The 17,310-nt window shown below is 38.0% G+C and overlaps 1 protein-coding gene across 1 annotated transcript in view; it reads right to left on the bottom strand.

Moving 5' to 3' along the window:
- Nucleotides 1-17,310, bottom strand: part of KITLG (KIT ligand) — a 51,597-nt gene that overhangs the window by 10,559 nt on the left and 23,728 nt on the right. The window contains exons 4-7 of the mRNA XM_075140590.1: nt 11,197-11,259; nt 6,398-6,577; nt 4,311-4,473; nt 3,325-3,420 (exon numbers count right to left, since the gene is read on the bottom strand). Of these exons, the coding sequence (XP_074996691.1) occupies nt 3,325-3,420; nt 4,311-4,473; nt 6,398-6,577; nt 11,197-11,259 (502 nt within the window). The remainder of the gene's footprint in view (nt 1-3,324; nt 3,421-4,310; nt 4,474-6,397; nt 6,578-11,196; nt 11,260-17,310) is intronic.

Below are 17,310 nucleotides of genomic sequence, written 5' to 3' on the forward strand. Positions count from 1 at the left end.
TTTACATGTTCTTTGAGCTGTTCAGTATTGAATAATAGAGCTAAATTATTGTGAGGAAATTATAGGCAAAAATGGAAGAAAGCAACACTGAATTTTCTATGAAAATAATTAATTATTTCCATAAATAATACCATGGCACTAAATTGAGTGAGAAGTGTTAGTAACAGCCAGTAAGTTCAAGCTTTAATCAGAGCAACATGAGATTCCTCTGATGGTAAAAAAAAAGACTACTATTTATTGTTTGGTTCAACTACTGAAAGAAGAGATCAGGCCTCAAGACTTCTTATCCTGACACTTGTTCTTTACATAGGAACCATCTCATCTGTATTCTCTAGACTATGCACGGTATAATGATCCAGAGAAATATCAGTGAGACTGGGACTTAAACAGTTAATTGGAATTTAAATTGGACTACAGTCATGTAACACAAAGAGAAGAAAACAAACCGGCCTAAATAAATTGGGGGGGTTGTTTTGAGAATTTTACAGGGGAAAAGATGGAGTAAGAACACGCCACAGATCTACATTCAATATTACAAGGATGAAAACAGCACTATTGCCATTCAAAAAAAGTTAGAACAGGATAATTGTTCCATTTTACACATAGCTGGGGTAAGATTTTTGGTGTAGATTTAGTCAAGATTCTACTCTATTATAATAGCTTAATTTTATTGTTGTGTAGTAGCAATGAAGTAATGAAATATCACTCTTTCAACAAATGTAGCAACAACATGAAAAAAAACGCAACTTAGCCTAATTTATATTATATACAATTTCTATGATAATTATTTCACAAAGGGTTTTATTAGATGATGCACTTCAGGTTTGTCTAAGATCAATTTAGAATTAAGAGCAGTTCAAGTTATCTGACTACACAGACTTTATTAATAGATTCAAAATTTATTATTAATCTGGAGGGGTTCTTTTGCAAACAGTGAATGCTTCTAAATGGTCTAGAAACCATTAATTTTAAATAACTCAATTTAAAACTGTTTAAAATTAGAGAGGGTCATTTAAAAAAAAAAATTGGAGTAGTTTGTGTCTGGAGATGCTTTTTTCAGGTTTCTCCTCTTCTCCAAATGTTTTCCTTTTTGAAATTTGAATCTAGTGGTGCTGTTCTGAGAACAGTACTGAAGCCAGCAGACAGGGTCCCCTGTGCTGGGGAGCTTTCACGTGGGAAGTAATAAGGTTTATTCATTGTTGTTCCTTCCAAGAAGGTAGGGATTAAGTAAAAAAGAAAACTTACTCAGCAATAAAGCCAAGACAAAACTAAAATTAGTACTGAAGACCATTTTCAGGGAGTAAGGCAGAGATGTCAATAAAGATGCTACAGGTCCCTCCCTGCAAAAAACTCCAAACAAATAACTAAAGTGTAACCAGTCAGCATCCAATGATGTCCAAGATAATGTAATTTAATCTGATTACGAGTTCAAACTGTCCCCAGCCCCAGACATGCAGTCCTCATGTCATTTCTACATAAGGCTGTTAACAGATATCCAATTTTCCAATAAATTGCTTAAGAGAATGATAATCAGTTAAAACACACCTGTACAGCATATGGCCAGCCAAGCGATTTCTTTGACTTACTGCACTATTTTAATTAGGCTTTTTTCCTACTTGATTATCAGTTCTAGTTATAAAACAAGATTAATAAACCTGCTTCTGTACTCCCCTCCACAGTACAGACAGAGGGGCCACGCTCCGCTGTGCTGCCCGGCATCCCTCCTGTTACTGTACTGGGTCAAACTCCTCTCCCCTGAACTGCCCCTGTAATCTATCTGTCTTTCGTTTGGCTCCTTGATCCATTCCCATTGCTTCAGGCTGCAGCTGAATATTCTTCCTCTAGCAGTGACAACAAAAATTATCACATGTTCAGACCTGAGAGAGACAGGTATGCGCTCTTTAGCCCTCTCCTGGTGCCTCATAATTGGCCCTGGGCTCATCAGGTTATTTGCAGCCAGCTCTGTGACCTCTTGGCGAGGAATTTATGGCAGCGAGACTTCTCCTTTCCAGAGAGGCAGGCTGGCAGCCAGTAGTCAAAGGTGGTTTTTGTTTCAACCTTCTACTCAAAGGCTTCTGGGGAATGATGACTTAAGACCTTCTTTTAATTAGAAAGCAATCAGGAAGGGCTTCAAATCTGACAGCAGCTGTGAGCCAATTAAGAGGTAGCATGCACGGTGATAAAACCACAGAGAACAACTGGATTACATATTCCCAAAAGAAGGAGCATGAAAAGAAACTTAATCTTGGTAGTATCTGTCCCACCATCAGGAGTTACCATTGTGCCCACCAGGCTGCCTCCTTGCCCATGTTTTCTTAAGCACAAGGAGTACCAGCCACACGCTTCATCATCACACATTTAGATAACATAGATGCTTGTGAAGTGAACGGGGGAAATTGTAAGAGAGATACACATTGCCATCCTGATGCGCTTGGGAAACAGGAACAAGGGAAACAACAACATGTTGAAACTTTAAACACCACTTCAGGAACCCCTAAGGAAAATCCCTTTCTTTTGTTCACATGGAAAGCTCAAGAGAGTATTCACCTTGTTGTACATGGTCTCAATAAAAGCCACTGAAACCTTGCTGTTTCTCTTCACCTCAGATTCCTATACCCCTTCTGACCTTGTGACGGGTAATGTTGAGGCTCTTACAGCAAAATTCTGGGCTCTCTTATCTGTCAGTGACCGGTCATATAATACACTGACCAAGACAGATGAGAAACACGGAGACGGCCATGCCAGAGAGAAGATTACAGCCTGCCAAAAGTGTACTGACTTTGTCCTTGACCTCAACTGAAAGCACACTGACTGTGGAGCTGGCCCTACTGTGACTACGGCAAGCAAACATGGGGACTGTCTTCAGGTTTGGTGTCAAGCTTGGGATTGACATACTGTCAAAATGCAATGTACAGGCAACCTCTTTGTCCATGTGAGTACCCTGGGCTCGATTTAGGACAGCTATTCTGTTCGTTTGGAGGAACTTCCTTTTCTGAGAGTTAAAATGAGGAGTCTGGGACAGCCAAGTTTGCTGAGGCCATCTGACTAGTGAGACCTCACGACAGCCAAAACGAAGAGACCTGCCCTCTCCAAGTTGTAGAGAGCTGTCACATAATTGTAACTTGATAGCATCTCTAAATTTTGATTAGATAAGTTCATTGCATTTCGGTATGACAGCTGAGAAACACATGGCACACCATCAGGCACAAGTAACTTCCCATTAATTTGCACAATTAATGACATTCTTTTCCTCTGAGCTCTCATAACAACCAGCTACCAGTACAAAATGGAGACATATATATCAATTCAATCACTTGTACTTACTGTTACTGCTAGTGTTACTGCCAATGCTGTCATTCCTAAGGGAGCTGGCAGCAACAGGAGGAAACAAAAATGTTTTTGTGACAGCGACTCTGGAATCTAAATAGAAAATGAGTGTGTCAGCATTATGTAACTTAAAATACAGTTCCCTCTATATAAGATGATGGACTATAAAGCTACTCTGATGTGGCTATAGGGCTGTTTTAAAAATCTGCCTACAGGGCTGTTTATAAAGTGGATTAAGCCAAAAAAGGCAGTCTTATTAAGAGGCAGATGTGTCTACACACTGAGCTGCTGCTGAATAGCTATTCTGGAAAAGCAATTGCTTTAAACAAATTCTTAGGTTATGGCACTGATCTGCTTCTAGTTACTACTGGTGTAATTGTGCAACTGGATATGTTGCCCTAATTAAAAAGTTAATAGCTGTCACTAGAGAGAGTAAAAGAAAAGAGAATACAAAACCTCCATTTACTGGAAGGATGAGAATGAACTGCTTGACTTGAACTTGTTAAAATTTTTAAATGAAGTAAGCATGGCCTTTTTCAGGAGGGGTGGGATAAATATGGAGGTGACTCGAGGCTGCTGCAATTTACAACTTGTCCTAGCTTCATATCCTTTCAGTAGTGCAATCTTAGGCTCCTTTACTGCCTTATAAAAATTAAATAGTGCATTAATAGAAGATAAGAAGAACAATGTAAACAGACGATCCAGGATATATTTGGGATGAAAGGAAACAGAGCAGAGTGTTGTGAGGTTATTTGGATTATATTAAGGAACGATGTCAATAGGAACGATGGCACTAGTTTTACTGCCAGACAGAACTCAATTTAGAACAGAAATACAAGCTTCGGTGTTGGTAGTAATTTTAACTGGCAGTAAAAAGGAGACATGGAGGTACAACATCAGATCCTTAGCATCTCTGAAATCAAAGGGAAATCACCCATTTATATCTACTTAGATTCTGTTCCCCCAAATGAGAGCCATCTTACCATTCTCTGGTGTTTCTACTGTTGAAGGCAGAATGCAGTCATTCTTATCCAACGTGTCTGCAAACTCCTTGTAGACCTCAATGGTACTATTAAAGTGCCTAAAAAAATCCTCAGGAATGAAGTGACCTTCTTCATAAAGGTGACCGTTTTCTTTTACAAAATCCTAGGGTAAAATACAGAATTCAGCTTGAAAGAAGGTCAAGAGAGATGCTCTTCAGCACCTCAACAGATGATAAAAATATCCAAAGATGACACAAAATAGTTTAAATTTTTAACCCGCAGAAGATCAAATTTGCTGTATACAATCTTCATAAAACATACAAGCCCTCTGATCTGAGGATTTCAAATTAGCTTTGCAAATAGAAATAAATTATTAATCCAGTGTAAAATTGCCAAGGAATGAAAGGCAGTCTCCCATCCTATGCTGAAAATGAAGAGACTTTTTTTTTATTTCCCTCATTAAAAAAATTACTTTGATTTCACATTACTTTGCAATGTTCCACATGAGCCTTTTAGTCTGAACACAGGAACACAACACAATCATAGCTATTGTCATAAGAGTACAGGGAACAGAATACAATAGCTGGGATACACTACTGCACAGAAGCAGGCTGAGATCCCTGATAATGTACCTAAAAATAAAAGCAGGACTATAAACAAGGAAGCCAAATCACTCTCAGGTCTAACAGACAAGTGTGTTATGCCAGACTAAACAACAAGATTGAGGTCCATGTTAAGATCGTTGATGGTTATCTTCTTTTTTTCTTTTTACTTGACTCTGGCTTTCATAACAAGTGTTTCTTATGCCAGCAGGTTTAATTTGGCCTGGGGTTACTCTGTACTCCCAAGAAGGAGGACAGTGGTAAGAACATGGGTTAAATATGTACTAAGGAAAACTTCCTAGCTTTGGCTCCAAAATTATTCTATATTTAGTGCTGAAAGTACCAGACCTAAGATCATTCTTCTCTGAGGAAATCTATAGCTAGTTGTTTCTCTGAATTACACGATATTTATTTCTTCATTCTACAAAATAAAATTCCTCTTCCCCAACCACATCCCAGCAGAGTGCTTTGAATCACCAGGACAAGAATAGGGGAAAAAAAAAAAAAAAGATACATTGAAGATTGGACAGAATTCAGTTTGAAACAGAAAGGTAGGGAATGTCTAAATACTCTTAGCAATATAATGCCAATATATGACAAGGCTATAAGGTTATGCCACTCTAAATGAGATTGAATGTTTTTAGTCCATTTGATTCTTTCTGGATGTTAAAAAGGTGCAATTACAAGAGCTAAGGACTTACTTGACAAAAATAAACGTATATGGAAGATGAAATCCTTGCCCTAAAGAACATGATGGATTTTGCCTATTTTATTCAGTGGGACAAAACCTTCGACTATAGAACTTGTTTTTAATTACTCATAGACTGGTTAGAGCTGGGTAAGGGATTAGAAAGTTAATTTTTTTCCCCCCGTCATTTTCACAGGAGCGAATCAGACGTCTCTTGAGTGAGACTCCTGGAATCTCCTTCCAGCTGCTGTTGGAATCCAGAAACACATGGAAATGGCCTGATATCCTCTAGTCTTTGCTGTGTCTTTGTATAAAAAAGTTCATTAAACCATGGTGAAGTTTTCAGAGCTTCACACACTGTAATACATACTAAGAGTATATTAATAGCTTCAACCACACCATCTTTAAATTTACATTAGGATCACTAGCAAAATGAATAATTTAAGCGGGATGCACAAGGAAGATTTCTGCCAGTTTCAAAGAGACCAGAATGAATTAATTATCTTAAAGATGACGGTTACATTTTTGACTGCCTAAATAACTGTATACAGGTCATTGTATATACTGTAATTCCTTGTAAGCCATTTTCCTTTGAAATAGGAGATAACGACTAGCCAACGTCAGCATAGTGTACTCAGTGCATTTCTAAACAAAGTAGGATTTAAGATGTACAGGAATAGAAATGAGAACAAATCTAATGAAGCTTTGGACATTTTTAAACTATTACCGATTACTGTGCAACAGAAAGTTCAAATAAAAATATTCAGCCTAAAAGTAGAAACTCTGTGTAAGATTACCTTATTTTTATCAAAAGCTAGGCATGCCATAAGATCATTAATTATCCTTGTGAGATTATTGATGATTGAATAGTTGCTTAAAACATCAGCCATATCTGAAATATCTGAAAATTTCTGCAGAAGGTTATGTAGACTCCTTGAAAATTCAGGCACCGTCAAATGCAACCAACAGTGATTAGGCTGTCAGAGGATAAAAAGAGAAACAGAGAGGTAGATTAAATATCAGACTTTCGCAAAAAGTGGTTAAGCAGCTCAATGTGCAAAAGTAGATTAGACTGTTCTTTCCAATTTAAATTATCTTGAAAGTCTAAATTAAAATGCGTTGTCTTTAGAGTGGCCAACTTTCTCTTCAGTCCTTTTGGTAAAATTTCTATTCTCACTGATACTGACATATTTATGGTTGTCTGTTAAATGTCATCCCTTCATTAAATTCTTAATGAATGCTAAGCATCAGCCTGTTGAGAATTTGAGCCTTGGGACATACTACTATGAACGCTCTTCCATGCTTTCATTAACCTATTTATTTTTTTTAAATAACTACTGCTTTAACAATTTTCTCCAGACTTTCTTTAAACCAGTCTGAGTTTTCATTTGATTATTGTTACCCTACATGACTCAGTTAACCCCAAAAATCCTTGATTTAAATCTCTTCTGATGAAGGTGTCCATAAACATTTTGCATGAAATCCATGTGTGCTTTTATCCACCTTTAAACTAGTTAGCTTAGTTAACTCCTTCTGTTCAGCTTTTTCACTAAATGCCATTCCTGAGAACAGTTTCTAGATCTAAAAGTCTTTCTTTTCCTGAGTTTTCACCGACAAAAGGGTTCTGAACAGCCTGTCGCAGTATCTGCCACATCTGTGCCACTGGAATAGAGTTCAAATCCTTTCACTGACATCTATGCAGATAAAGTTTGTACAGCTGTTCATGTGATTGAAACCTGGTCATTCATCTTGCTGCTTAGAGCGAGTAATTAACTTCTTTTACTTAGATTTACATAAGAGTAGTCAAGTAAATAAAAAAGCCACCCAGCCCAGGAAGAACCCTAATTCAATATGGTCAGCAAAAATACAGGTAATGCATGTGTAACTGCAACATGTACCTGAAAATCCCTTCCCCATAAATGCTGAATTTTTAATGGTAAATGGTATGGGAATTTATTCCATATGTGAAGCTATTTTTTCAATGGTTGAAAATGTCTCAGGATCATTAAAGCCTGCCAGATATGAAGATCTTGGCCTGGCAACCCCTAAGTACTCTCAGTATCACTAAACCTGTGTCCAGTTGCTGCCCAGTGGATGGGCAGCATCCACTGAATCCATACACTCCACCTTCTGCAACGCACAGTAAATGTTCAGCGATGTATCCACTTCTAGACTTGATCTCATTTTACTCAATTTCTGCACTAAACCTGCATACAGATTCTTTATTCAAAAAAATTTATCCAGTACTATCAATATCATCAGTGGGCGACAAATTACTTTCTCAGTGACACAGGTGGTGTTCTGCCTTGATGCGTAAATGTTTTTGATGAGGAAAAATACACTTCATGCTTTTGAAGACTAACCAGACTATCAGGCTTCCAGGCTTAGGGAACCAAATGTAAATACATTGTTCAGCTCCACCTGCCTTTTCACTTTTGTGTACAACTCTCCCACACACTGACAACAAGTGGCAAGTCAGTATTATCTGTAATTGTCTCAATGACTTAAAAAAGAATGAAACAAAATGTGAAATGGATGATGATTTGGATTGATTCTGCTTCCCTTTTTTCCTTCAAGCACAACAACGGGAGGGAAGAGGCAGAAGCAAATAAATCAGAGAAAGCTTGTTGAAACGTACTCCATTCAAGCAACATGCGTTGTGCCGTGTCCTATTGCCCTCACGAGACAGACAATGAATTTTCCTCTGCTTTGGTGTAGGAACACAGACACAGAACTTCTGTGCTTCCCTGAACTGCAAACCTGGAAACCTTTTTCCTCTGAAGTATTGTGGGTGTGCATTCTCCTCTGGCAGGGACTAGGAAAAGCTTGCCGCTTCTCCTAGTGAGCATTTGGCAATTCCAGCAGGGAATCTATTTTGTTGCTCCCGTGGTTTAGCATGTGCGTGGGAGTCTCCTCTGACTGAACCGTTCTGACCTACAAAGCTGTATTTCATGAGAGCTTTAAGTTTCCTTTTCAGTAATATCAAGCTGTGCCATCACTTGCTATCTCAATACTTACCAAACACAGGGATGAAACCGCTGAAATTGAGAAATATGACGTTGTTTGCAAGGAGAAATGGAGGTTTAACTCTGCTTTTTTGTGTAAACTTTGACCAAGATTTACATTTTAGGGCAATTGCAAACCTGACTTCCCTTGTACTTCCAGGTAGTCCTCATTTAGCCTTTTCTTTCTACACCTATCTAAAAGTTTGAAGTTTATCTCCTCTTCTGAGTTCAGCCCCTGCTGCTGTTATCTTTGCCTTTTAACCTTCAGGTTAGGCTACACAGTTCACTCTATGCGAGACTACTTTTAAAGCCATTCAGATGCCTTGAGCTAGTGCATAATGCAACAACCCTTCTGTTTAATGGATCGGGTCAGTCTGTTCCTGTTACATGCACTACACTGGTTTCCCATCTGCTTTGCATTCACCCTGCCTTCCTACCTTTAGTCATGTACATTTGAGACTTGCTACCTTGGGTACACTTCCCACTTTATGCACACACTGAAGATTGAAATCTTGAAAAAAATTGCAGAGCACGGTTTCAATCCTTTCAGAGCTGAACAAAGGGCATTTGCCTTATGCAAAGCCGTGGGTTTCCCAGCTTGCAGGGACCTTGCAGAACCCAGAGCAAAACCAACTTATTCAGCCTGCCTTTGCTGTGGTATGTGTAACACAACCTGAAAACCCCAGAGAGGAATTTGGCAAAGTGGGATGTGAATACCGCTGAATACTTCCTCCTGCAAAGGCATGTGGCCAAGAGCTGCACCTTCCACTGCCACGACCGAAAGTGGTGTACGAGCAAAGGGAATACAGAAATGCCGACCCTGAACTTCTCTTCGTCCTATTTATTTCTTGGCCGCTCATTGTAAATGTAAACTGGACCTAAGTTTCTGGATATGATGCAGCAAGATGACATGGAATTTAAACTACAGAAAAGAAACTGTGTACTGGCAGCCAAAACTGAACCACGGAGCAAGGTAAGAGTTAAGCAGTGAGAACGACCCGGACTCGTCACTGAAGCACACTTCCTGGCCTTCTTCCTCCACAGTGCCAACCTCCCCAGGAACAGCCCCGATCCAGCCCGGCTCTCGCCCATCAGCTGCCACGTTCAGCCCGGAGGCTGGGGAGCAGCGCTCGGGCTACGGCTGTCCTCCATAGACGTGAATCTCATCACATTCGGCACTAAAATCACCGAATTTCAAAAAGCACCGCAGCCAGGGGATGGTGGCAGCCAGTCTTACTTCCTTTTTCTCTGGATGGTGGCTATTTTCAGAACTGGAAATTCTTCCATTAAATTATATTATATAGGATCTAGTACCCGACTTCCATAGCATTTGTTCTGCAGAGTTTTTCTGTCTAAGGAATCAAGTTTAAACTGGGTTTTCTAAAGTACTCTAAGTTTCAGTAAAAGCCTTGAGCTTCCAAAAAAACTCATAAGAACACTGCCAGATCTGCCATAATATCTCATAACCTCACAGCTCAGGGCCTTTCACTATCCCACAGCCTCCTTCTCCTCCAGCCATCTTCTTGTTATTCAGGACTGAGAGAATGTTGCTTCTGGCATCGTTCTCCAATATCTATAGGGAATATTGCTACAATTGCTACAATTTTGTAGGATAGGATGCATTTTTATATGTGTATCGCACACAAATTGGATTTTCATAATGAAAACTTTGTACAGACAGAAAAACAGCTTCTTACATCTACCAGGTGATTTCCAATTATCGATGTATGTGTACAATGATTCATTCTTAAGACAGGCACAATATTCTGTTTAACTGACAAACTAGTCCTTTTCTTACTTTTTTTCTTTCCTTAAAACAATATAGTATAGTATAGCATTCAGCATAATTTCTACTTTCACCTTGTTTCTTTCTCTCCTTTTTGTTGCACTGTATGCAGCAACCAAGACAGCATTTTCAATGCATCATTCTAAAAACATTTTTTTAAAATTAAGGGAAAACACCAAAAATATTTAGGAATAAGCAATAAGATAATATGAAGAAGTTTTTAATACAAAATGTTATAAAATTTTAAAGAATGTAGATGATGCTTATTTGAAAGTATCACTATGTATTAACTATGAGATTATATAGAAAGAAGCATGTTTGAATGAAATTATGTCCTCACTTTCTACTGGTTTGTTTAGTTATTGATGCTACCATTTGCTGAACTTACGGTTCTCTTTATTGGCTACTCAGTATCTGTTGTACTTTAATGGCATTTCCACTGGCTGAAATGAGAAGGACATTCTACAGTATATTCCAAAGTACAATTAGAAAGAAACTACTTCTTTAAGAAAGCAACAATTTTCAACTGATATCATGAAATAATACCGTAGTTTGACTTTTTCCAGAGAAAATGTTAAAAAATTTAATATGAAGACATGTTTTTCTGTAATTAAAAAGGTTTTAAGTGCCTGCAGGAATCCCTCTACATTTCTTTTAAATGAATACTTGCGAAGCATACGAAAAGTGAAATAACCATTATTTAACTGTAACTTACTAAGCCATAGGACTAGGTACAAAATGTTTCGGCCATCAGTGGTTCAAGTGGGCTATTTTATTGGAATTAACTTGAAGTGGTTGTACATACCAGACTATCCATCTTCGGGACATATTTAAGGGTTATCATATAATCATTTGGGAGATTTCCGACCTACAATAAACAGATAATAAAAAAGTTATTACTCACTACACAAAGTAAGACTTAATTTCCATCACTGTATTCAACACAATCTATCAAATATTCAACACAAATTTTCAGTAACCTACCAGGTGCAAAAGCTTACATACTCAGTTTCCTGTGGAACTGCTACTGACTCTTATTTGCCCACAAGTGAAGCATCTTTCCACACCTCTGTAACATTCCCAGATCCAATCTGATCATGTTCATTGCTACCACTTCCCAGCAGAATTAAAGTCAGTAATGTAGTGAGGAAAAGTGATCTGAGGTTATTCATTACTTCAGAAACTCCACTGCATTTTCATATTTTAATGGCATGTCTTGAAGTGTTTACGTGACAATTTCTATTTAACCCCAACCACTCCAAACAGTAGAGGACCCAGTAGTCTCTAAGCCTTTTTCCTTCAAAAAATTTCCAACTTCAGCAAGCATCTGAATCTAAAGAAATACTTGCCTGCCTTGTGCTTAGTTATGTACCAGGTCAGAAAAACATTTGAGCACAACTTTAACTTTGAAGCTGTGCCTCTTACTAATGATGAGCAATATAATTATATCATAGCAATTCCTGGGGCAAAGGAGAGCTTCCACACACGTAAGCTAAGCGCAGCTTTGCAGATGTGGGTGAGTACGGGCAGTGCTGAAGCAAGGACAAGGAGTGGAAGAAGGGTTCTCACGGAATTATACAATGCAATCTGCCACAGATGGGATCCAACACTACCGTGAGACATGGCTGATCATCTGGGGAACGTGCTGAGTGGCGAAATGAGGAGGGAGACGCTGCCATGATCCACAATCTCTTGAAGTACTTTTTTCAAAAGGTTTACCAATACCATGATGCTTAGTGATACAGCAAATCTATTTTCTTTTCTATCAGTGGAAGATTCAATTGATATTTCTCATCCTGGTTTGAAATCCATTTAATCAAAAGACAATAAGCACATACATAATTCGTTTGGTGAACCAGAATCTGTACTTTGTTCAGCAAAGCACTTCTACTTCTTCGGGTTAAAGATCATTCTGTTATGGCTGCTTTTGATTCTGCTGCTATAGCAACCAGCAAAGGGATTATTTTTTTTTCTATGCAGTTTTTAGGTAGTATTTTGTTTGACACAACAGAATGTTTTATTTGTTAATTAAAATTTAGTTTCAATTAAAAATTAAAGCAGCAATTTCAAAATGTTATGGTTCTTATGCACAGTCAGTCACTAGTGAATTCCAAACATTTTTTTATTTACAACGTGGGCTGAGCCACAATCTTTCAGTTCAATGACATCTAGTTTTGTCCTACAGCTTTAAAAAACAAATTTTGTATAAATGATCCTGGTAAATTCCTTTCCATAGATCAATTTTCTTTTTTCTTTTTTATTTTTATACCTACACATTCCCAAAGCAGCAGTTGCAGAAGTGCCACTAAAATTCTCCATATCGATTTCTATTTCTGTGGCATTTTGGGGAGTTGATTCAAGATGCTATAAATACTGAAAAATATTGCAATACATTTGTACTTTCTTTAGACCATCTGATTTATTCTAAATCCTCATCCACAAGTTTTTGTATATTTTTCCTTCCTCTAAAACCAGCCTGACATCATGACACATTAATAGGTAATCCAGTTCCTTTTCCAGCTTCCTTTGCATGCCTAGAGAGGTAGGATTAGAAGCACTTCAAGTAGCAAAGATACTGAAGATGCTACTGTATGTGCAAAGTTTCCCATACTCACTCTAGAGGGATTCAATACTTAGCAATGTCAGCAAAAGCACCGTTCTTTAAGAAAGGTCACTGGAAGATTAAATTTGTTCCAAATCAACGAACACTACAAGAATTGATATGCATTATGTATACAATCCACTTTACTGGCATCAGAGCCTGTCAAGCACTTTTCATGCACGGTTAAAAAAAAGCCCAAGAGCTCTTACAGCTTCTCAAACAAAGACGGCGAATACAGCTCAGCCTCAGATATTTTTCTCCTTGACAGACTGTGAATCAGAAAAGATATTTTTGAATTTACTACCAAAAATGAAGATCACTGGGGGGGAGGGTGTCAAACACAAAATATACGCCCTGCCTCAAGACGAAACAACTTGTTAAAGTTTTATTGATTAAACTCCACATGCCAGATGCTCTGCTGATGGTAAATGACGGAGCTCAGTCAAAGTGAGGGAGTTATATTGGTGTCCCAGCTGGACTTCCCAACTCACGCACAGAAAATAGGGTAGAGCCCATGATGTAAGAGTGAAGGATATGTTTGTACTAAATCTGTGCATTTTGTACTCTCTTGCTTTCCTGAAATGAATCTTGACATTTCATTGAAGACTGTGATCCAAAACCAACCACTTGATTTTCAACTGCTGAAATGATCCTGAAAGGAATGAAAGGACTCTGCATACCCGCTCTGTGCGGGGTGTTTGACTGCTGCGGCTCCCAACAAGGAGCAGAGGACAAGAGGGCTCTGAGCTGCCTGGGCAAAGGGGGACGGAAAGAGACTGTCCCTTGAAACGCCGTGAGTCCCGGAATGGCTTTTTTGGTTCCTCTACTCAACTCCTTAAGTACAATGGCTAATTTGGGGGCAACAAAACACTTGCCTGCATGATTTACCTCGGTTTAGACAGATAGAGAACATCAGCTGATAACCTTGGAAAGTAATGTATAGAACTAAAAGAACCCTGCATTGCAATTAAAACGCCACAAAAAGTTTCTCTGATTTAGTGGGTGTGTGTAGTTGTAGAAATCCTATCAGGCTCTGAGAAGAGCTGAAGAACAGGGAATCTAGATTTTTGTCTTTAAATCCATATAAAACCAACATTAAGTGCTATATTCCCAGTTGTAACAAAATCTCAAACTGTGGAATGTAACATTCCTTTTGACATACAGAGGTCTGAATATTTAATAAAGCACTATTAACATTGCATAACCCAAATATAATTTTAAAATATGATCATGGTCACATAGACCGCAAGATGAAAAAGGGATGTTGTAAAAGCAATTTGGGTTCCATAAACTACTCTTTAATCGCAACAGCAGAATATAAGAGAGATGACCTATCTCTGCAGTCAAGTGCTTTGAAATGAGGGCTACTGCTCTTGGAAATTCTCTTTATTGTGACTGTTCTGAAACGTCTAAGGAGACAAGCATAAATATTATTATTTTTTTACACACAGATCAGAGACAAAGTAAGTTAATAAAGTAAAAATTACTGTTTACCATTGTCAGTGATTTCTTTTTTACTCTGAGGCACATGATGGGAAAACCATACTTTCCTTTTGGCTACCATTTCTACCTCCCATTTCTCTCTTCATCATTCCCCTTTTCCTACTTTTTAATATCTCTGCATCTTCCTTCTTTGCATCCTTGGCTCTTCTTTTCCTGCAGGAGCTTCCACTTTTGGTCCATCATCTCTGCAATCTACTTTATCTCATCTGCTAATGAAGCAGTTAATAAAATCCTCATCATTTGGCTTAAGACAACATGCTAACGAGTTCCATTCACACTTCTTACAGCCACAGTGGCAGATTATTTGCAGGATAACAACACTGCTCATTTTTATAACCCCTTCACTCAGGAGAGTTAGATCCATTTAAAAATAAATATCAAATGTTGCAGAGAGTGTAAAGTACACATTTACAGCAAAGATGCAATGTGAAGGCAAAGTGTTTGAAACAGCATGTTTCGAACAAGCAACCTGGTCAGTAAATGCTGACTATCGTTTGGGCTTCCAACATTAAAAAGAAAAAAATTGCTTTAGAGAAGTAAATCATGGAAGAAAAAGTGAATATCTAAGATTTTGTTAATGGATGAAACCAAAATATGTAGATACATTCTATACACACTGCACAGCTCAGTGAAAATTCTACTTATATTTAGGTTTGATGTTCATATTTAACAAACATATATACAACAGATTCCTAATTCTTACGCAAAATCAGAGTCACAATTACAGCAATACAGCTTTCTGATGACTTTTTGTGCTGAAAAGAACAATGGGGACAGGTTTTATTAACAGGTGCTGCAATTACAGTTTCATAATACGGAACATTTGTTCATCAAGTAATGTGTTTCCCTCCAGACATTTTCATTAAAAAAGAAGCAGGAGTTCAAGTGATTAGTAATGCAGAATGAATACTCTCTAAATACTTTCATTCTCTATAGGTATGAAATTATGCTCTCTTAAAGTTCTGACTATTAAAAAACAAACAAAAAATGATTGTTCAATTGTTCTTTGCTTAAAATCACTTTACTTAGGACACATTCTTCATATGACAAAATTATATTATAAAGATTTGAATAAATTCAATCTTACATAAAATACAAGTCATTTTTGTATGAACAGATACCAGTCTAGTTTGGTCTTAGGTTGATTAATGCTCAGAAGCCTTATTGTTATTGAATCTGCTCTTTCTTTCCGATTCTAGCATGATGCTAGTGAAAATCCAAATTAACACCACTGAAAACAAGTTACACCATATATCTGACCTCAATTTCTTATTCAACACAAAGTTGATTAGGCAAATGACCCACGTTTTCAGGCACTACACAGCATGCCTTATTTATTCTTATAAATTCTTGTTCTCCAATAGCTTAGGCTTAGTAGACATCCCTAGTCTATATTCACAGAAAGTGTTGACTGAGGCATGTTCTTCTCATATGTCTAGAATACAATGCAGTCGAGCAGAACACAGCCGCAGCCATGCTCAGGGGTTTTCTACTAGTGATACAGGGGGCTTACAGTACTTGGACAAGAAGCCCAGAACCAAATAAATGAAGACTAGGTTGTATCAAGCTACAGGCAAAAGAGTTTGGTAGGGAATTGTGGCACTGTTTTGCAAGCTGTAGGTGTACTGTAGTAGAGATAGGGAAGAACAATGTAGGAAAAAAAAAGAACAGGAACACGGATTCATCTTGCAAAGAATTTTAGATGAGATAGGAAGAGGATAAGAATCTGCCTGGAGTTCACCAAGAAGCATCCTACCTGCGGCCACGAACAGTGTAACAGATACCATGGAAATAATGAGGAGAAGCTAGGACAAGAGGGCAAACTCAGCATGTGTTAAGACATCACAGGCAGTGTTAATAGTTAGTGCCTTTGAAGACAAAACCAAGAAGGTTGCCATTGATAATGAAAAAAAGGAGGAACAGCTTGAAAGAAATAAGTAGAAGATACAGGGTCAGAGCAGCAAATTAATAGACAGAAGGGCAAAATTATAGAAGTCGAAGCCAGAAAAAGGCTTTTCAGTAAACTGGATTTTTATCCACAAGAATTTGGAAGAGAAGTGAATTTGTATGGACAGAGCGCTACAAAAACATTTTTTCCTATTATAACAGGAAAAACAACAGAGGTTTTAAAAGTGAACTTAAAAGGGTCTGTGAAGTGTCAAGAGCCAAAATGGACACCATTGTTATAGACCTGAATGGCTGGGGGGAGATGGTGATATACCTTTACAGTGAGGAGAAAAGGCCCAGAGAAGACTAACATTTTTGGGAGATGAAGAGATCATAGTCTGCCTCAGTGGAGGATTCAGGCCATACTGAATCTAAGCTGATGTCTGAGCATTTGTGATCAGAGAGGAGGAAGAGAGGCCAATATCCTAAGCTAAATGATGGGACTTGTGTACTACTGTTGAACAGCTAGTTTATTGCACAGAGATATGGGACTGTACTCATGACTGTGGACAAAAGGGTTTAAAGAACATGACAGTGTGGGTGAGAATAAAGTCTTTAGAAACAACTGTCATACCACTCTCAGTAAGTGTCATAGAGCTTGTGGATAACATCACAATAACTATGGGCAATAACTGTACACATAACATTAGCTTCTGTGAAATCCTCGGTGCTACAATTTGTTCTCAGTGTGAAAGGGGAGGACATTTATTAAAACACCTATGGGTGCTATGTCTAATTTTGAAGATGTAAGTCATGAGAATATAATTCCTTAATTCAATAAATATATTTTGTTTCAAAAAGCAGAAGTGGTACAAAAACATTTATAGCAATTTACAAGAGTTGTAAGGTCTCCTGAACTATATTTTT

Source organism: Calonectris borealis, chromosome 1 (genome assembly GCF_964195595.1).
Source record: "Calonectris borealis chromosome 1, bCalBor7.hap1.2, whole genome shotgun sequence".
NCBI lineage: Eukaryota > Metazoa > Chordata > Aves > Procellariiformes > Procellariidae > Calonectris > Calonectris borealis.